The sequence below is a fragment of the Lepus europaeus genome, chromosome 13, assembly GCF_033115175.1.
Source record: "Lepus europaeus isolate LE1 chromosome 13, mLepTim1.pri, whole genome shotgun sequence".
NCBI lineage: Eukaryota > Metazoa > Chordata > Mammalia > Lagomorpha > Leporidae > Lepus > Lepus europaeus.
In genome coordinates, this window is record NC_084839.1 from 65600893 (window position 1) to 65622672 (window position 21780).

The 21780-nt window shown below is 45.5% G+C and overlaps 1 protein-coding gene across 2 annotated transcripts in view; it reads left to right on the forward strand.

Annotated features, from left to right (window-relative positions):
- The window catches only part of ANXA4 (annexin A4), a 76403-nt gene extending 55079 nt beyond the window's left edge, over positions 1 to 21324 (forward strand). For both annotated transcript variants that reach the window (XM_062209581.1, XM_062209580.1), the window contains 8 exons: positions 524 to 614; positions 2647 to 2726; positions 4498 to 4554; positions 8060 to 8153; positions 12726 to 12821; positions 13400 to 13458; positions 15647 to 15769; positions 20275 to 21324. In XM_062209581.1, the coding sequence (XP_062065565.1) occupies positions 524 to 614; positions 2647 to 2726; positions 4498 to 4554; positions 8060 to 8153; positions 12726 to 12821; positions 13400 to 13458; positions 15647 to 15769; positions 20275 to 20334 (660 nt within the window). In that variant the 3' untranslated portion in view covers positions 20335 to 21324. The remainder of the gene's footprint in view (positions 1 to 523; positions 615 to 2646; positions 2727 to 4497; positions 4555 to 8059; positions 8154 to 12725; positions 12822 to 13399; positions 13459 to 15646; positions 15770 to 20274) is intronic.
- Positions 21325 to 21780: the final 456 nt, after the last annotated feature.

Consider the following 21780-nt stretch of genomic DNA (forward strand, 5'->3'; position numbering starts at 1 on the left):
GGGTGCAGTTTCAGAAACTTTGTTGTATTAGCTACTCTGGAGATGTGTGACTTTCTGACTGACACCTTGGGGGTGCCCACGTCTGCCTGAGGCCGAGGCTGGCCAAAGGCTCCGCCCATTTTCAGTGATCCAGTGTGAATGCAAATACAGTTACCCCTCCAAACCATGTCAGTCCTCAGCCTTGCGGGAGGTTCTGGGTAAGACCCTAGAAAACAAGCCAATAGCAAAGCCTCTGCCAGAAGACCCTGCCCCTTCAGAAGAAGAGAACAGGGGAGAGCAGAGAAAGATGAAGGCCCGGGAGCAGAAACCATACTTAACCTGGCTCTGTCACCAAGGCATAGTGAACAGTCTGGACATGTCTGTAAGCCTGTCGGACATGGGCTAGGACAATGCAAAGTTAACAAATCCAGTTGCCAGAACTCAGTGTGTTGTCCTTCTTCCCTGCAGTTGGGGTTACGGCCCTGCTGTGTCTGGGACTTGGTAAACGGGCTCATCCTGCTCTGTCCTCTGGCTTTGTGTTTAGGGCGCTGGCACGGATGAGGGCTGCCTGATCGAGATCCTGGCCTCCCGGACCCCAGAGGAGATCCGGCGCATCAACCAGACCTACCAGCAGCGTGAGTAACACGCCACGGCCCCAGCGGAGGGTTCACTGTGATTTGACAACAATACCAGCAGCAAGTGGTTATTCACGGATCACAGTCTCTTCATAGGAACGTGACCATGAGAGAGCTCAGACTGCTCTGAGGCAGATCCCTCTGTAGGCAGATGCCAGGGTTGGCTTCATTTGTTAAATAAAATCTTTTTAAAAAATATTTACTTCTTGGACTAGAGCTGTGGCATAGCAAGTAATGCTGCTACCTGCAGCATGGTATCCCATGTGGCCACCGGTTCAAATCCTGGCTGCTCCACTTCTGATCTGGCTCCCTGCTAATGCTACTGGGAAAGCAGTAGAAGATGGCCCAAGTGCTTGGATCCCTGAACCAACATGGGAGACTTGGCTTTGGACCAGCTCCTGGCTCCTGGCTTTGAATCAGCCCAGTTCTGGCCATTGCAGCCATTTGGGGAATGAACCAGTGGATGGAAGATCGATCCCTCTCTCTCTCTCTCTAACTCTGCCTTTCAAATAAGTTAATTAATCTTTTAAAGAAAAGCTAAGTGATTACAAAAATAACTTAAATATTTACTTCTTTGAAAGATTGAGACACAGAGAGAGGGAGCGAGAGACAGAAACAGAGCTTGCCATCTGCTGGTTCTTTCCCCAAGTGCCCACAATGGCTGAGAGCAGCGATGAGGGTGGGGGGACAGAGCTGGGATCCTAAAACTCAATCCGACTCTCCCCTGTACGTGGCAGGAACCTGATTACCTAACCCATCCTTGGCTGCCTCCCAGGTCTACATTAGCAGGAAGCTGGAGCAGGATATCAAACCTAGGCATTCTTACATGGCATCAGCTGTCTTAGCTCCTGAGTCAAACTCCCTGGCATGGGTAGGCTTCTTAAGACTCAGGCTACCCAGATAGTGCTTTGTTGTCCTGCATGTTGGAATTTTGTTCCACATTAATGAAGCAAAGAATCAAAGGTGCTTGTTCAAGAGTGGTGGCACCAGCGAGTCTTAGTGTTCTAAGGAACGCACAGGAGGATTGTCTGGTTCAGTTTCTTACCTTCAGACTGGACTGTCTGTCCTCCAACTGTCTCAGAGTAGTGGTCATTTAGTCCCCTTTTAGAAACTGCCAGAGGTTGATACATATGAAGGGCCTTTAAAAAATGCATACTGCCTTTCTGCCATAAGAATGTAACAAAAGACTATTTATTCAGGATTGTTAACATCCAGCCACAGCAGATTGGCTAAGCACAATATGGTACACTGACACAATACTATTCAATTACACAAAGTGATCTGGTGTATGAATAAGGGGAAAAGATAAATCATAACATAGGGTGCTGTTACCCCATATTTTTAAAGAAAGGAAATAATACATATATGTGGAGGAAAATGAGGAAAGATATTTACCAAAATACCATCAGTGATTATTTTGTGTGATTAGATTATGGTGGATTGCTGCCATCCCCCACTTCAACAGTGGTCAACATGTATTACCTTTGTAGGAAGAAAACACAATGGTTGCTTTTTGCTAAGTTTCAGAGCAGGATATCCTAACCTTGGGAATCTGGATTTAGTACCCGCTGCCTGTGTCCACCCAGCTGAGCTTCTCCCGGGGAACCCTCAGCAGCTTTCAAGGGAAGGACACAGTGGAAGGGGCACAGGCTGGGTCCATGCACCTCAGTGCCCCTCTCCAATTCCCCCCAAATGGGATTCACATCTCTGCTCTGTTTGCTTCCGTCCATGACGCAGTAGTGGCCCTCAGTAGCTGCTGTGCTCTGCGTGTCTGACACCCACATCCAGAACAGACCCTGGACGGGAGGAACCAGAGAGGGAGGATTTCAGGCCCAGGACCCCACCCTACGTAAAGGGACACAAACGTCTCTTTTCCACTGTGATGACTTCTCTTGGCCATTTTCCCCCACTTGGCTTTTGTTTGGGGTGTGAATAACCTCCTGACCTTGGAGGGGACAGAACAGTGTGGAGGGTGACCTGGTGCTGGGCTGCAGTCTTTATTCTGATGTAGCTACTTTCACTCTCTCGATAGAATACGGCCGGAGCCTTGAAGATGACATTTGCTCTGACACGTCGTTCATGTTCCAGCGCGTGCTCGTGTCTCTGTCGGCTGTGAGTCGCCGCCTCTGTGGGCTGCTTCTGATGGGGGATGGGTTTTATCAAAGCGCTCACGTTCTGTCCCCTTCACCAGCCTTTCTCATCCTTTCAGGCCCCCACCCGCATGGGGCTATTGCCTAGGTGTTGTCCTTCAGCCTCTCTGCTCTTTTCTCTTATTCCTCCTTCGGAGAATCTGATGAGCCACACACGCCCATTGGTTCCACCTTCATTCAGTATTTGCAAGTACACTATGCCTGCCCAGTGCTCCTATTACTCAGGATATTGAGAGTCATGCAGGTGACTAAGAGGCAGTTCTGGTGCATTGAGTCTCTGTTGTCGTAAGGGAATATATCAAGTACACAGGTTACTCTAAGGCATGGAAAGAGAGGCACACAGGAAGAGGAAGACTCAAGGAGAGATTTTGGGAGCAGAAACAAAAGCTTTTGTGGCAGAGATGCCAGCTCAGAGGACTTGGTGGATTGCTAGGGTTCCATGAGGCAGACACGCGGGTGGGTGCACTCCAAGCAGGAAGAATGACAACAACTGGGCAAGAGGGCAGGAAACCCAGGGTATGTTTAGGAAACAATCGGCTGAACTGGTAATTGTCAAAGCCAGGGGGAAGGATGAACTGGGATTCTATGTTGGGATGCATTCACACTTCACTGGGAGAGCAGTAGGGAACCACCAAAGGATTGGGAGAAGCAGGTGACATGATGGCGACGAGGCGTGATTGGAGCTGTGTTTTCTGCAGAGCCGAATAGTGTAATAGAGGTGGGTTGGCTGATAGCAGGCTCCTTCACGGTTCCAGGTGAGAAATAAAGCAGGACTAGCCAGTGTGGGTGCAGGGCTGTCAGAAAAGAGAAGATGGTTACTCAGAATATTCAGTATGACTTCCCACCTTTATCCCCAACCTCCTTCCTGAAGGGGTGCTCTTGTTTCTCACTGGTTTTCACGTGTTTCCCTATGGATATTCCACTATCACCTTAAATCAGTCCTCTGAAGCTAAACCTGAACTCATTTTTTCTCCCAAACCAGCTCTCCCTGCTGACTTGTCTGTTTCTGTTAATATTGTTGTTGTTCTTCTTACATCCAAAGCAGAACCTTGGAAATCAACTCCAACTTCCACCTCGCTCTCATCTCTGATATTGCCTGCCTGCTTCTCTTATCTCCCTCCCAATTTTCTTCTCCACCCACATTTACCACTCTGATGAGCTGTGCCTTGACCATAGAATAATGAGACTGCATAGCAATGAGAATAGTCTAACAAATCAGAAGTAGCCCATCTTGTCACTCTAGTTCTCCCAAGACTCTAACCCCACCCTCCTGTGAGGGGTAGGTGCACTAGAGGCCCCACTAGAGGCCCCAGACTCTCTTGATTCTCCCATGTTCCCTTTCTTGGCAAAGTTGATTAATGTAGATTGGCCATTTAGGAAGGTGTGAGTCAGCTGGGAAGACACAGCTGTGGACACAAGTGGGAAAGGGATGGAACTAGTGGAGGGAGCAATCAATAGGAAGCATTCATTCTCCTGCCCTGTCCATTGGCAGAGACACCTGAGCAACATTAGGGCCACAGTGGGGCTCATCCTCCAGTTGATCATGCTCTGCAGACATAGATCAGGGCCACGGTGCAATGCAGGCACATTCAGAGGACATAGGCAGGTCTGAAGTCTCACCCCTGTGGCCTCTTGTCTAATTACCAGTACTGGGGTTCTCAGGCCTTCTGTTTTAACAGTGCCCGAAATCCTCCTGCATCCTCTCTCACTGCCTTTGTTTTTCTCATCCTCAGGGTGGCAGGGATGAAGGGAATTACCTGGATGACGATCTCGTGAGACAGGACGCCCAGGTTAGTACAACTGCAGCTTCCTTCTTCCTAAGTTCTTTCTTTTCGCCAGTGAGGTCAGCCTCAGTTGGTGGATATTCTCTTATATTTCCGTGTATGTTAGACAGGCTGAAGTATATCATGAACAAAGTTCCCCCACATGACCTTTGATTTTTTTTTTTACAGGCAGAGTTAGACAGTGAGAGAGACAGAGAGAAAGGTCTTCCTTCCATTGGTTCACCCCCGAAATGGCCGCCATGGCTGGCGCGCTGTACTAGTCCGAAGCCAGGAGCCAGGTGCTTCCTCCTGGTCTCCCATGCGGGTGCAAGGCCCAAGCACTTGGGCCATCCTCCACTGCCTTCCCAGGCCACAGCAGAGAGCTGGACTGGAAGAGGAGCAACCGGGACAGAATCCGGGACCCCAACCGGGACTAGAACCCGGAGTACCGGCACTGCAGGCGGAGGATTAGCCTAGTGAGCCACGGCACTGGCCCCCACATGACCTTTAATAATAGGTTTCTTGTAGAGTACCTTGATCTTGGGGTTAGCACTGGACATTGTTATATCAGCACTTTTGGGATCCATTATTTTTACATTGGAACCCTAGTGTGGCAGTCCCAGAGGACTACTGAGCTTCTCACTTGGAGATCAGTTGGAGGTAAAGCCACCTGCCACTGATTTGGTTGCTGTACATTTTTACTTCCCCAAAGGAACATTGCATAGATCTGTGTAAAATAGCTTGTCATAGGGTTGAGTCACAGGTTGAGTAAACTTATCACCAAACCTAAGAGGCAGTTGCTTCCCTGGTACCCATCTCACTACTGGTTGCCGTGGTACCAACCCTTCCTCTGATCAGCTGTGGCCAGGTAACACTAATCATAAGAGCTTATAAAAAGTGGGTCCTTGGGGCTGGTGTTGTGCCTGTGATACCTGCATTCCATATGAGTGCCAGTTTGAGTCCTGGCTGCTCCACTTCTTTTTTTTTTTTTTTTAGAAAAGATTTATTTATTTATTTGAAAGTTAGAGTTACACAGAAAGAGAAGGAGAGGCAGAGAGAGAGAAAGGTCTTCCATCCGCTGGTTCACCCCCAGTTGGCCACAACAGCCAGAACTGCGCCGATCTGAAACCAGGAGACTGGAGCTTCTTCCAGGTCTCCCACAAGGGTACAGGGGCCCAAGGACTTGGGCCATCTTCTACTGCTATCCCAGGCCATAGCAGAGAGCTGGAATGGAAGTGGAGCAGCCGGAACTAGAACCAGCAGCCATATGGGATGCCAGCACTTCAGGCCAGGGCTTTAACCCACTGCACCACAGCTCCAGCCCCATAAATGTATCATTGAATCCTTGTAATAACCCTATGAGGTAAGTATTGCTATCCCCACTTTACACACAAGGAAATTGAGACTCAGAGAAGTCAAGTTGTTTTCTCAAGCTCAGACATATAATAAATAGCAGAACTGTGCTTTGAACTCAAGCAATTTGCATGTGGACCCTGTGGTCCAGTACACAGCTATAGTGAGGGACTGATCATATTCAGTACCTGAGATATGAACCGCAATGGTGTATGCAGAAAAGAGCCTGTTGCTTTCATTAGAAGGGAGAGGAGCATGTGTGTGGCTTGGGCTTCTTGGAGCTTGGTGATTGGGTTGCAGGAGGGAGCACCTGAAAGCAAGCAATTCAGTGCAACCAGTAAAAACTGCACAAGTGTTTATGACCTAGCCCAGGAACTCATAGTGTCACTTCTGCCATGCTTTGTTCATTGAAGCAGCATGTGATGGCCAGGGTTCTCCAGAGGAACAGAACTAACAGAATCCGTGTTTGTGTGGTGGGGAGAGATTTATTATGAGGAACTGGTTCACAAGATTATTGAAGTGGGTAAGTACCAAGATCCTCAGGGTGCATCTCCAAACTGGAGACCCAGGAGAGCTGAGGGCTTTGATCCACTCTGAGTCTGAGGGCATGAGGACCAGGAGAGCTGATAGTACAGTTCCCATCCGAAGGCCAGCAAGCTTGAGACCCAGGAAGAGCCAGTATTTCAGTCAAGTCTGAGGGTAGGAAAAAGAACTGATGTCCCAGCTCCGGGCAGTGAAATGGGAGACATTCCCTCTTAGTCTCAGGAGGTCAGCCTTTTTGTTCTTTTGAGGCCTGCAACTGGTGGAACGAGGCCCACCCATACCAGGGGAGCGCTTTGCTTTCATCACTCTATGGACTCAATGTCAGGCTCATCCAGGACACTCTCACAGACACACCCAGAATACTGCTGGACCAAGCATCTGTGGTGGCTCCCTCAAGTAGACACACAAAAGAAGTCATAGCAGGGGCCTTCTCTGTGGTAGAGTGGGCTAAGCCTCCACCTGTGGTGCCGGCATCCCATAGGGGCACTGGTTCGTGTCCCAGTGCTCCTCTTCCAATCCAGCTCTCTGCTAATAGCCTGAGAAAGCAGCAGAATATGGCCCAAATGCTTGGGCCCCTGCATCCACATGGGAGACCCGGAAGAAACTCCTTGCTCCTGGCTCCAGATCAGCCCAGCTCTGGCCATTGCGGCCATTTGAGGAGTGAATTAGTGGATGGAAGACCTTTCTCTCTATTTCTCCCCCTCTTTCTATAACTCTCTCTCAAATAAATAAATAAGATCTTTAAAAAAAAGAAAAGAAAAGAAAAGAAATCATCACAAGCATCACAAACCTGCTGAGACTTACAAAACTTTAAATTAGATTAACTCTGAGCCCTTCCACCTGTAAAATTCTGTTTCTATGAATTGACTGTGCAGTAGTGAGGGAGGCAGAGAAAGAAGTGAAGAAACAGAGGAGATGGCATTAAGGCCCAAGGAGTGATGATATGTTTCACTGAAGACCATTTTGAGAAATTGAGCAGGCCAGCTGCCTGCTGTCAGTGAACAGAGAAGTTTTATCAATCATGTAAAGTGAGCAGGATCAGTTTCTGGTAGTCCTACCTGGTTGCAATGTAAGAAGTTACCCGTGGGGTCTTGGCAGTGCTGTGCTGGGAGAACTCAGTAGCCTGAGGCAAGTCACAGATCATTCCGGAGCAGGGCTGCCCATTAGAACCTTCTGCAGCACTGGGAACATTCTATGTCTACACTGCCCTGTAGGGGTAGCCACTGGCCGCATAAAACTGCTGACCCCTTGAAATGTGCCTAGTGTGACTAAAGAAATGAATTTTCAGTTGTATTTAGATTTCATGATCAAATTCAAAGAACCACATGTGGTTAGTGCTCATTGCATGGCATAGCCCCAGTCCGGGACATTCCTTTTAGCTCTTTAGAACCATGTTGTCTGCAGATAGTGAACTGCTGGTGTTTGCCTTGACTCCAAGGAGCACATTATGGGGTCCATTTGTCTGATGCCTAAGGAAAAATCCCAAGTCAAATTTCCACTCACCACTACTTCCTCCACCCCCATTACCAACTAAATAAATCTAAGCCAGCTCAGCTCTTTGCAGGTCTGGAAATGTTTGCCTGTGTCCTGGCACATCCTCTTTGGTGTTTTAAACTTGTGCTTTGTTTGGCTTCAGGACCTCTATGAGGCTGGAGAGAAGAAATGGGGCACAGATGAAGTGAAATTTCTGACTATTCTCTGTTCCCGGAATCGAAATCATCTGTTACATGGTAAGATACTTACCTCAATTCCCAAAGAAACTATTTGAAAAATAGCAGGGGTCCAGCACTGTGGCATAGCAGTTAAAGCCACCACCTGCAGTGCCGGCATCCCATATGGGTGCTGGTTCAAGTCCTGGCTGCTCCTCTTCCAATCCAGCTCCCTGCTAATGTGCCTGGGAAAGTAGCAGAAAATGGCCCAAGTTCTTGGGCTCCTGCACCCATGTGGGAGACCCAGAAGAAGCTCCTGGCTCCAGGCTTGGATCAGCCCAGCTCTGGCCATTGTGGCCATTTGGGGAATGAACCAGCAGATGAAAGATATCTCTCTCTCTCTCTCTCTCTCTCTCTCTCTCTCTTTCTCTCTCTCTCTCTCTTTATAACTCTGCCTTGCAAGTAAATAAATCTTTAGAAAGAAAAAAAAAGGAAAGCAACAATCACACTTCCTGTAATTAACTGGCAGCCTTTTCCTCTCACCTAGTCCCATGACCTGAGTGTACTGAACTGTCTTAGACTTACTGGGAAGCATGAGTCCAGTGATGCTCCTCAGGGCCAATTCTCAATAATGAAAAGTTAGAAGATACAGATAGCCGGTGCCGCGGCTCAATAGGCTAATCCTCCGCCTGCGGCACCGGCACACCAGGTTCTAGTCCCGGTCAGAGCGCCGGATTCTGTCTCAATCGCTCCTCTTCCAGTCCAGCTCTCTGCTGTGGCCTGGAAGTGCAGTGGAGGATGGCCCAAGTCCTTGGGCCCTGCACCCACATGGGAGACCAGGAGAAGCACCTGGCTCCTGGCTTCGGATCAGCACAGTGCATTGGCCGCAGCACGCCGGCTGCAGCGGCCATTGGAGGGTGAACCAACGGAAAAGGAAGACCTTTCTCTCTGTCTCTCTTACTGTCCACTCTGCCTGTCCAAAAAAAAAGAAGATACAGAAAGACGACATCAAATTCTGGCATTCCTGCTTCTAAGAAACTGACTCTAGTTGTCCTTTTAAATTTTGTAAAATGTTTACTTATTTAATTTCATATACTTGAAAGGCAGAGAAAGAGAGAAAAAAAACGAAAACTCTTCCATCTGCTGGTTCACTCCCCAAATGCCCGCAGCAGCCAGGTCTGGGCCTGGAACTCCATCTGGGTCTCCCATGTGGGTAGCACTGGAACCATTATCTTCCCTTTAAAACAACAACAACAAAAAAAAACTATTTATTTGAGAGGCAGAGAGAGAGAGAGAGAGAGAGAACCCCCCCATCTGCTCTTTCCTTACCCAAATGCCCATAATAAAGCCGGGAGCCACAAACACTATCCAGATCTCCCACCTGAGAGGCAGAAACCCAGCCAGCATCTGCATTGGCAGGAAGCTGGGACCAGGAGATTGAACCCAAGTACTCCTGGGTATGTTAACCAGAATCTTAACAATAAACCAAACACTCACCTCATATAGTAGTCCTGTATATTTTTTTAAAGACCTAGTTATTTATTTTAAGCAATTACACAGAAAGAAGGAGAGACAGAGAATGAGAGACAGGTCTTCCCATCTGCTGGTTCACTCAGCAAATGACTACAATGGCTGGGGCTGGGCTAGACCGAAGGCAGGAGTCAGGAGTCTCTGCTGGGGCTCCATGTGGGTGCAGGGGCCCAAGGACCTGGGCCAGCTTCCGCTGCCTTCCCAGGCACATTAGCAGGGAAGTGGATCAGAAGTGGAGCATCCAGGACATAAACCGGCACCCATATGGGATGCCGGCGTTGGAGATGGCAGTTTTACCTGCTACACCACAGCACTGACCCCAGTTTTTTTTTTAAGGCAGCCCCAATTTGGTTATATAAGAAAATAATCTTTAGTACATCAGGAAGCAATAAAAGTGTTGATTGATGTTTATTCTTGTTTAACATCCAAGCTGTAAAGCTAGAAAGAGATTTCTTTTGGGGTTATACTTCCTAAGATGAATAGTGGATAATTTCAAATTTTATTTCCTATGTGTATGTTTCTAATTTGTTTCTGATCATTCTAAACTTTGTAATGTGCTTTTAACTTCTTTTGGGGAAAGACATTATACAATTATAGAATATTTGTTGTTAGGCTTATCTTCTTCTTGCAAACTGCAATAAAGATTTAATAAGATATTTCATATTTTATATAAGCACTTTAGGTCTTTATGTACATCATTATTTTTTAGGTCTACCATGCCTTCCCACCTTACAGATTTACAAATCTTATGGGAAATTTGAAAAGAATGAGTTCACTAATTGAAAACATAAAGTGACTAAAAAGCACAATACATTCTTTTTTTTTAGTGGAAAGCAAAATAGAAGGGTTTATTAGGGTAGGGACATCCGTAAGAACAGATGGGCACCTCTCCAGACAGAACCTGAGAGAGAGTTCCCAGTCACTTAGATTGGGGAAGAGCAAGGTTACATGGTTGAGTGGAGAGACTACACCTGGGCAGGCCAGGCGGGTGGCTCAGCAGAGAGGCAGAGGGCTGAGCACGCAGTCCGGTTGGATTCTAAGTTTTTAAGGGAGTCTGTTACCCACCTCCCCCTCTCCTCTAGGACAAAGGATGCGGAGTCCTGGCAGAAGGGTTTGTTGGGTGAAAATTATCAAATTCCTCCCCAGATTTGCTGGCACCTGGGCAGAGTAGGGGGGCTTCCCTTAGTGCATGTCTGAGAAGATTTTATTGCCCCATGTTATCAGGTAACCCCTTTGGTCCTCAGGAGAGAGAATTCTCCTGGGAGCTTTCCTTGGGGGAAGGGCTGGGACCACCTGGGAGGTCATCAGGGTCTGGGCAGGTCTTTGAAGTGCAAGATGCTGGGCTTCTGGAACTTCCACAGTGGGTACTGGTCTTCAGGCCTTTCTCATACACACATAGGCTCAATTTTTGACTTCCTACCTAACATATCCCCCCTCAAGAAAAAAATACCCATAATTCTTCTATGAAGATAAAGGGCAAAGTTCTGTCTTCTATAGCCACTTCAAAGCTGACAAATAGGTGTAGCGATGGATATGGGTATTTTTCTCTTGCCAACTGTCCTATGGTGCTTGAGAGTGGCATCAGGAAGCATTGTCCTGCTTGGTCCAGAGGGTGGGTCACCTTGTCTGAGATAGGCTGGAAGCCATGTCTTAGAAGCACCCAGAGCCAGATGAAAGCACGATACATTCTAAAGTTGTAGTTATTTCACATATTCCACTGTGACCAAAAAATAGGCCCATACTTTGTATTATGGTCAGACCAACTTCTGACTCAGATCTTGAATTCATTGCCTTCCCTTACCTGATCACAAACAACACAGATCTCCCCCCCTGGTGGCACTTTCATAGAACTGCAGGCCCTCAGAAATAATCTAGTGCATAAATACATTTTTAAAGAATCTTCACTTCTGGGCCCTACTCAATACTTGAGCAGTTGTCAAATACCTGCTTGTAAGTCACTTGGAGAAAATATTTGAATCACTATTTGGGTAATGAAAGCCATCATTTTCTTACCAACTGACCACAATGGAGAGCATTCATAATAACCAAGGTTTTGTTAGTAATTTTCTAAGTGTGTGATAAGCATTGTTTCTGGAAATATGCCAAATAATAATATACTGGATGCAAATTAAGTAGAAACATGAAAACAATATGCAATGAGACGAGGAAAAATGGAAAAAACATGGCTCACTGAATGGCAGGGAGAGCTGAATAATTTCAGAAATAGCAGAAAGCAGGGAGGTGTGGGGGAGCTCAGTAGAAGCCAGTCATGAATTTAATTTCCAAGGCAGAGTTTCTGAAGTGTGGTTTCCACTAAAAATGCTGATTCTTTAACCCTTACTTTAGGTTGACTTAATTAGGAGCTCTGCGGGTGACACCAGGAAGTTGATGGCTTTCCCAGGTGATTCTTAGGTTCTGCAAGGGTAAAAGATGACTCAGTGATGACAATCCCCTTGATTTTTCCCAGAAGGGCAAGTCTAACAGGTGCTGACTAGATAAACTGCTCACTTGTTTGGTAGAAGTTATGTTATATGTTGTTGGGTACAGATGTCCTTTGATTGACAGCCCTGATGGGGGCCCAGGCAAAGAAGAGGATAAATGAAAGAATTATCTGTCCTAGGAAGATTCCAGAAAGAGACAGAAAGAAAGGAAAATATATTCATCACCTCCAAAACTGCCTCACAAAAAAGAAAAAAAATTATATTAAGCTCTATTAAAAAGATGCAACTGGCTGTAATTAACTGTGTCTCAGTTTTGAAGAGATTGAATGGTCTGGTTTTGATGAACCAAAAGGAAGATGAACATGTAAGTGACTGTCAAGGTCAAAATTAGAAAAAGATACATTCTGCTTATTAAGAAAACAATGTGAAAAGCAAGATGTCTCCAGGGGTGAGGAAAGAGGGTCTAGGGAAGGGGAGGGTCTTTCCTGATGTTCCCAGGAATCAGCATTCCTCCCTCCTTACCATGGACCACTCCATTCCAGCTGGCCCCTCACCCACATGGCTAATTAGTTTCCTCTTGCAGTCCACCAAAGAATAAACAGGTGGAGGACCTGGTTCTCTCCATAGACTTGAGTTGCCTCTCTGTTTTATTGTGGTAACACCATCTCGTTGTTGCTTGCAGTGTTTGATGAATACAAAAGGATATCCCAGAAGGATATTGAGCAGAGTATTAAATCCGAGACGTCTGGTAGCTTTGAAGATGCCCTGCTGGCCATAGGTAAGCTGCTTGGGGGAGGGGGGGGGCACATGTCTGTAGACTGTCCTCCTCTGTTATCAGTCTGTTGTCATGGAGATATAGCGTCTTTTTCAGAGATAAAAGTTGTTTGAATCACTCAGGAGGAGACAGGTGCTGGAATTTTAAACAAGAAATATATATAGCCTGATTGCTATCATGCCAGGTGGTCCATATATTTTGTGTCTTCTGTGCTTCTAATATCTCCATGCATGGGAAATAAAATACTGTTAGCTACATCTTGCAAGTCTGTGAGTGCTTAGAACTAATAACTGCCTCAGCTAGTAGAGATAGTCATCATCATTTTGAAACTACATGTCACCCTATCTTTTGATGGCCTTAATAAGTATTTCTCCAGGAACCTGATGATAAAGGGAGGGTACTTTCTATCTGAAAACACCTAGAGCATAGCCTATGTTCAGGAAACATTGTTTGGCTACAATTTCTCCTGCACAGTAACCGAGATATTACTTGATACTTTGTAGAAAGTGAGGGCACAATTGTCACTTTTCTTTTCCTAACGGAATAAACTATAATCTTTTCATTTCTTTTTCTCTCGGTAGTGAAGTGCATGAGGAACAAACCTGCATATTTTGCTGAAAGACTTTATAAGTCTATGAAGGTAAACGGCTTCATTTTGGGCATGTGAATGACTTTGACATATCTTGTGTCCACTTTTCCAGGCTTACTTATATCCCCCACCCAAATTTCCACCTGAATGATCCAATTCAATTCACCAATGACTTCACTGAGTGCCTTGCAGATAATACAAGGTGTATTTATTGAGTACTTGGGGTGTGTGGATCACTTTTTTTTTTTTTTTAAGATTTATTGATTTATTTGAAAGTCAGAGTTACAGTGAGAGAAAGAGAGATCTTGCATCCACTGGTTCATTCCTCAGATGGCTGCAACAGCCCAGGGGCTGGGCCAGGCCAAAGCCAGGAGCAGGAGCTTCATCTCGGTCTCGCAAGTGGGTGGCAGGGGCCCATGTTTGGGCTGTCTTCTACTGCTTTTCCCAAGCCATTAGCAGGGAGCTAGATAGGAAATGAAGTAGCCAGGACACCAACGGGTGCCCTTATGGGATGTCAGCAACACAGGCTGCGACTTTACCTACTACACCATAACACCAGCCCCTGGGTCTCTGTTTTTAATGCTTTATTTGTATAGATTAATTCTTTCCACGCAGCAGTTCTGTGGGGCAGGTACAATTATGAGCTCCTACTTTACAGATGAGGAAACTGAGGCCTGGGGAAGATTCGCAGGTTTCTCAAGGTCCTTGATGTGGAAGTAATGGCGCAAGGATGCACACACTGACAGTCTAGCTCCGGAGCCCATGCTCCTACCCATGTCTTGCACTCTTTTCAAGGACCTTTGCTGAAACCATGAGAGATGCAGGAAAGAGAACCATGTACTCTTGCTCTCAAAAGAACATCTAACCTGCTAGGATGGCAACTAGCACAAAATACCAATAAAAATACATGAGGGGCCAGCACTGTGGTGCAGTGGGTTAAAGCACTGGCCTGCAATGCCACCATCCCATATGGGTGCTGGTTTCCATCCCAGCTGCTCCACTTCCAATCCAGTTCTCTGCTATGGCCTAGGAAAGCAGAGGAGGATTGCCCAAGTCCTTGGGCCCTGCACCCATGTGGGAGACCCAGAAGAAGCTCCTGGCTCCTGACTTTGGAGTAGCTCAGCTCTGGTGTTGCAGCCATTTGGGGAGTGAATCAGTGGATGGAAGACCTCTCTCTGTGTCTCTACCTCTCTCTTTCAAATAAATAAATCTTTAAAAAAAAAAAAGTGAGATGGTAATACAGTAGCTGAGGATCTACACATTATAGGAACAGGGAGGAAAGAGTGTGTTTTTCCCAGTATTTTGGGGGTCCCTTTGTGGTGAAGGGTTTGAAAAGAACATATTAAAAAGCTGATATATTGGCCGGTGCTGCGGCTCACTAGGCTAATCCTCCACCTGCGGCGCTGGCACACCAGGTTCTAGTCCCGGTTGGGGTGCCAGATTCTGTCCTGGTTGCCCCTCTTCCAGGCCAGCTCTCTGCTGTGACCTGGGAGTGCAGTGGAGGATGGCCCAAGTTCTTGGGCCCTGCACCCGCATGGGAGACCAGGAGAAGCACCTGGCTCCTGGCTTTGGATCAGCACGGTGTGCTGGCTGCAGCGCGCCGGCTGCAGCGGCCATTGGAGGGTGAACCAATGGCAAAAGAAAACCTTTCTCTATGTTTCTCTCTCTCACTGTCCACTCTGCCTGTCAAAAAAAAAAAAAAAAAAAAGCTGATATATTGATATTGGAGCAGGACCTACAAGCAAGTTTTGCACCAAAAGCTTTGCCATGGTGTGGGGAGGGCAGGATGACCTCCCAGGGGGAGGAGCTGTTACAGATGAGGCAGGCAGGCTGCACGGCAGAGGGTTTGTCTCCAGAAAGGCAAAGTGGTATTCTGTGGACAGGACATAGGGTGTTGGTAAGCATGTGGAATATTCTGTGTGCCCCAAAAGGACATCTGTGGAGTGGTGCCTCGTCCTGTCCTGCCAACAGTGGGGAACCTTTTTCCTGCTAAGGGCCATTTGGATCTGTATAGCATCATTTGTGGGCCATACAAAACGATCCACTTAAAAATCAGCCTGCTACAGATGTATTGAATTTTGAGTCCTGCCTGAGGTTGCCTTGGCAGGGCCAGACCCATTGATTCTGTGGGTCTTGGACGGCCCTTGGGCTAGACGTTCCCCAGCCCCGAGAGGTGGAAGAGAAGCGCCGTGTGAAACCAATGGGCTCCCCTGTGCGGGGATCTTGTTTTCTGCCCTAGGGCTTGGGCACAGATGACGACACCCTCATCCGTGTGATGGTTTCACGGGCAGAGATTGACATGATGGACATCCGGGCAAACTTCAAGAAGCTCTACGGGAAGTCTCTGCACTCTTTCATCAAGGTAGGTCACAGCAGCCTCGCCCTGACCCACTGAAAGGACAGGGCTCAGCCCACGGCATTTAGCACTTCCTGTCCCCTCCCTAGCAGCTGTCATTGCCTTTCAAAAGGGTGCCTCCTTCAGATACTCCTAGTCTCTCTCCTGTCACATAGACTTTTAAACCTTTGCCGAGTGGGTTAGTCTATTTTCCCCACTATCGCAAAATACCTGGGCCTGGGTACTCTGTACAGAAAAGAAGTTGATTAAGCTCAGTTTTGGAGGCTGAAAGTCCAAACCGCTGGGCAGCAGCCCTTTGGTGGGGCCCCGACTGTCGCATCATGGAAGGTGGCATCACAGCGGGCAAGAGGGAGAAGCCACATGGTGAGACAGGGCAGCACAAGCTCCACCTGAACCCCTTCAGAAGTCAGCCCCGCCCCCTGCCCCAGTTACCCAGTCACCTCCCACCAGACTCCACCTCTTAAAGGTGCCTCTACTTCTTCCTGCCCTATGGATCGAACTTCCAACATCTGAGCCTCTGGAGAACACGCAAACTATAACTCCACATGGGAAGTTGGAGATACTTGCTTTATAAAGACAACAGTGACTTCATGCTGAACCCAGACAGAGACAGGTCGCGTTTTAATGAATACTTGCAAGTGCACAATTTCCTTGTCTGCGTAATTACAACAAAAGATAAGCACCTGAAGCCAGCATGCGGTGCGGGGCCCGCTGAGTGCTGGCAAGGTGGGAAAGCATTTTCCTTGCCCTGGGCCACTGTTATTACCTGGCACCAGACATCCAGCAGAACTAAGGTGGTCTGGGAGTGACGAGAAATGATTCACATCCCTCAGAACCCTTGATTACTGGGATTCTGCTTCTGGAGGAAGCCAGAAGAGTCTTATGAACATGAAGCCGAGAACAAGTTACCTAGAAGCTATTAATTAAATATTCTGAATCCGACTCGTGGCTTGGAGACATGTCTGAGGCTATAGGAACAAACTTACTTTCTCCCATATTCTCACCCAACCACACACTTCTGACCCCAGGTGTAGGTGGGATTTTCCACATATACCAAGCAAGCAATGCTGCAGCAGAAGCCAGCTAGGCATCCTGTACTCCGATTCAGTTCTGACGCTGTCTGCCTGGAGATGGCATCAGATCTCATAGGCTGAGGACCAGACCCACAGAAGTGTTCTCGCTTCCCACGCAGGTTGTGTCACCTGTGTTTCTGACTGGCTGTAAATCGGAATTCCCACAGCCCTTCCTTAGGTTCGATTCATTTTCAGGAGCAGCTCATAGGACTCAGGGGAACACATTTACTGGTTTATTAGAAAGGGTATTACAAGATACAGAGGATGAGATGTATAGGGTGTGGTGGGTGAGGAGGGCACAGAGCTTCTGCGCCCTTCCTGGGTTCCCCACCCTACCAGGAACCTCCCCATGCTATCCAGAAGCTCACTGAATCCTGACCTTTTGGGTTTTAGGGAGTGGCATGGGCGTGATTGATTCAGTCACTGGTCACTGTGATCGGCTCTCCCATTGGCAGTCCAGGCTCCTGACTTCGGCCTGGCCCCGCCCTGGCTGTTGCAGCCATTTGGGATGTGAACCAGCAGATGGAAGGTCTCTCTCTTCTCCCTCTCTCTCTTTCAAATAAATAATCTTCAATAAAGAGAAAATATTAGGTAAGCTAACTAATATTCAGTGGTTTCCAAATAAAAACAAATAGTGATTTTTCACCTAATACCTTAACAACGTTTACAGAGATCATAACCAGCACTGGGAAGGGCTTAGTGAAAACTCACTGTCTGGACTTAGGGAGGAACGGTAAATTGTTATAAACTGTACCTGATAAGGGTTTTACGACCCAGAATATTTAAAGAATGCCTACAATTCAATAACAAAAAGACAATCCAAGGCAGAGTTACAGACAGAGAGGAAGAGAGTGAGAAAGAGAGAGATACAGAGAGATCATCATCCACTGGTTCACTCCCCAAATGGCTGCAGTGGTCAGGGCTGGGCCAGGCTGAAGCCAGGAGCCAGGAACTTCTTCCAGGTCTCCCAGGTGGGCACAGGTACCAAAGAACATGGGCCATATGCTGCTTATTTCCCAGGCACATTAGCAGGGAGCTGGATCGGAAGTGGAGCAGCCAGGACTCCAACCAGTGCCCAAATGGGATGGCAGCATCAGTCATCAGCTTTACTTGTTATGCCACAATGCTGGCCCCAAATAGAAATTTCTCCAAAGAAGACACACGAATGGTCAATAGGTACATGAAAAGAGAGTCATACCACTAGGGAAATGCAAATCAAAACCAGAATGAGATACCATTTCACACCTATTAGAATGGTTATAATTTAAAAAGAAAAAACAAAAACACCCTTTTCCTTCTTACCCCCCAGTAATAGCAAATGTTAGTGATGATGTAGAGTAACTGGGACCCTCATGCAAGTCTGGTGGGATGTAAAACAGTGGACAAACACTTTGGCATTTCTTCAAAAGTAGTTGTTATAATATTATATGATAATACAATTACCGTAAGACTAGGCAATTTCACTTCCAGGTATATATTCAAATGAAATAAAAACAGAGATTCAAACAGATACTTGTACACCAATGAATACACTAATCACAGTAGGCAAAAGATAGAAACAGTCTAAGTATTCAATAGATGAATGGACAGGTAAAATCTGGTCTACGCATACATGAAGAAGAAGGACATTTCCTATACATGGATGGACTTTGAAAATATGCCAAGTGAAATAAATCAGACATAACAGGTTAAACATTTTATGATCCTACTTACATGAAATAGGTAGAATAGTTAAATTCATAGAGACAGAGTATATGAGGGGCTGTCGGGGCTGGGAGAAGTCAGGGAGGAATAGGGAATTGCTGCTTAGCAGGTGCAGTTTCTGTTGGGGCTTGACAAGAGGGTTTTGGAAATAGACAATGATTATGGTTGCTCAGCATTGTGAATGTAATTAACTGTGAATGTAATTAATACTGCTGAATTATACACTTAAAATGACATTTTATATATTTTATTACAATAAAGGTCTGTGAAGAGATTCTGAATAAAAATTTTAATGAAATCTGAAAAAGGACCCTATATATTATACTTTTATCATACCATTATTTATATTATTTGCATTAGTTAATTTATTCTTTTAAAGATTTATTTATCTGAAATGCAGAATGATAGGGAAAGACAGAGACAGAGAAAGAGAACTTCTATCCTCAGTTCACTTTCCAAATGCCTATAACAGCCAGCACAGTTCCTGTGCTGAAGCCAGGAACCAGGAAGTCCACCTGGGTCTCCCATGTGGCTGGCAGGAACTAAGGTACCTGAGCCATCACCTGCTGCCTCCCAGTGTGCACATTAGCAGGAAGCTAGATTGGAGGCAGAGATGGGACTTGATCCCAAACACTACAATATGTTCCAAGTGTTGGCTTAACCCAGTGTACCTGCCTCCTGCATTATTTTATATTATTTATACTTACATAAATAAAATGTTATAGAATAATGTTATGTAATATGTGGAAAAATGGAATTAAAAGATGAGCTTATTTTGATGAAAGGAAATTGAAATCATGCAAACAAGAAGTCTTCAAAGAGCTTATGAAGAGGCTGGCATTGTAGCAAAGCAGATTAAGCCACTGCCTGCAACAATGGCATCCCATATAAGAGAGGGAGAAACACAGAAAGACGGAGAGATCTTCTATCCACTGGTTCATTCCCTAAATGGCCTCACAGCCAGAGCTGAGCCAGGCTGAAGCCAGAAGACAGGAGCGTTATCCAGGCCTCCCACATGGAGGCCATCTTCTGCTACTTTCCCAGGAGCATTAGCAAGGAGCTGGATCAGAAGTAGAGCAGCCTGGACTTGAACAGGCATTTCTATGGGATATGGGATGCCAGCATTACAGTTGGCAGCTTAACCTGCTGCACTACAATGCCAGCCCCCAAACTTATCTTTGTTTGTTTTTTTGTTTGTTTGTTTTTAAGATTATTTATTTGACAGGCAGAATAATAGAGAAAGAAAGAGATCTTTCTATCACTGGCTTACTCCCCAAATGGCCACAACAACTGGGTCTGGGCCAGGTGGAAGCCAGGAACCGGAACTCTACCCAGGTCTCCCACATGGGTGAGAAGGGCTTGAAAGAGTTAAGGGCCGGCTGCTTGCAGTGCCAGCATCCCATATGATTCCCCGCTCCACTTCTGATCCAGCTCTCTGCGATGGCCTGGGAAATCAGTACAAGATGGCCCCAGGTGCTTGGGCCTCTGCACGTATATGGGCGACCCAGAGAAGGCTCTTGGCTCCTGGCTTTGGATTGGCATAGCTCCGGCTATTGGGCCATCTGGGGAGTGAACCGGCGGATGGAAGACCTCTCTCTCTCTCTCTCTCTCTCTGCCTCTGCTTCTCAAATAAATTTTAAAAAATTTTTTAAAAAGTTAACTTAGCTGTTAACTGTGCCGGATTCCACTTAAGAAGGCACTGGTCTAACTGTAACTTTGCTTCCCTCGCCCCAGGGTGACACATCAGGGGACTACAGGAAGGTGCTGCTGGTTCTTTGTGGAGGAGATGATTAGAATAAATCCCAGAAGGAGAGAAGTGTCTCAACACTCTGAATTTTTTTTTAACTTCATTTTTCTACACTGCTATTAGCATGAATTTTTCTACACTGCTATTAGCATGATCTCAGAATGTTCATTTCCAATTAAAACGCCTACGGTTGTCTCCTAGGATATAGCCTGTCTGTATTATTATTCATCTGTAATTAGTCATAATGATGTTTTAAAGTGGTACTTGCATTTCAAAGCTTTGAAACCTATGTGGAAATTTAAAATTAGAAATAAAAGTATACTCCATGTTTTTAACAGATTATTTCCTCATTTGTGTTTGAGAAATTGAATACATTATTTCATGTTTTCTTTCTGGTGAAAAACTTTCAAAATGGAAGACTGTTCTAAAATCACTTTCTTCCCTAATCCTATTTTTTGAGTGGTTAGTAATTTATTCATTTGAAATTGTGAGCATTAGTTATAAGAAAAGCTGTCTAGTTTTCTTTTTTACATAATCATAGATTGAAAGCATCTGTCAATCTTTTTTTAAGGTTTTATTTGTAGTGTTGATCTTTACTAAAATTTCTCTCATCATATGCCATGTTGTGATCGCTGGTTGAAGTACACGAAAATCAATTTACCTGAACAAGCTAAATTGTCGGTGTGGTTATGCAGATTATATACATCTGGTTATCAGACATAAATGCTGTACATTCCACAATATGACAGTTAATGTCTTAATTCAACTTGAAAGGGAATGGAAAAAATTAAAGCTTCAAGTTAGGTATTCTGGTAATGATGAAAAGCTGTGAAGTTACTTTGATATAAAGAAAACTTTTTGAGCTAAAAACAATTTTAAAAATCTTTTTGATTTTGTTGATTTGTAGTAATTTACATCTGCAGTATGCCTTTCCACTCTAGAATCATTTTGACGGTGTATTTGGATTTCATTTAAAAGTTCAGTTTGTATACAACATGGAAAAATAATTTTAATAAAAAATGCTGACTTTAAAATGAGGTGTACTCTTTCTCCAATTGGCTTTTTCACTTCTTGGATTTTTCATCCTGGGCCCTGAAAGGACCTATTTTTGAAAGACTTGTGTTGCTCCGTTTCTATTGGGAATTACAGCATAAAAAAAAAAATGACTTATTTAGTCTTCTGTTTGTCTAATGCTATAATACTAAAGTTCACATATGCCAAACACTTCTCAATGATATAAAACAATGTGTTAACTTACTCCCTGGAAATGAGCCAGGCTCTCTGAAAATGAGCAGTGCTCTCTATTCCAAGTAGAACATTTAAATTAAATATTATCCATGTATAAAGAACATTTCTATTCTTATGATAATAAGAATACTTGCCTTCTTTGTTCCGACTATGATATCTATTGTATTTTGGTGGGTGAAATAATAAGGATTTACTTCTCAGTTTAGTGTTACTTGTCTATTATAAATGCTGGAGCTATTGGTGAA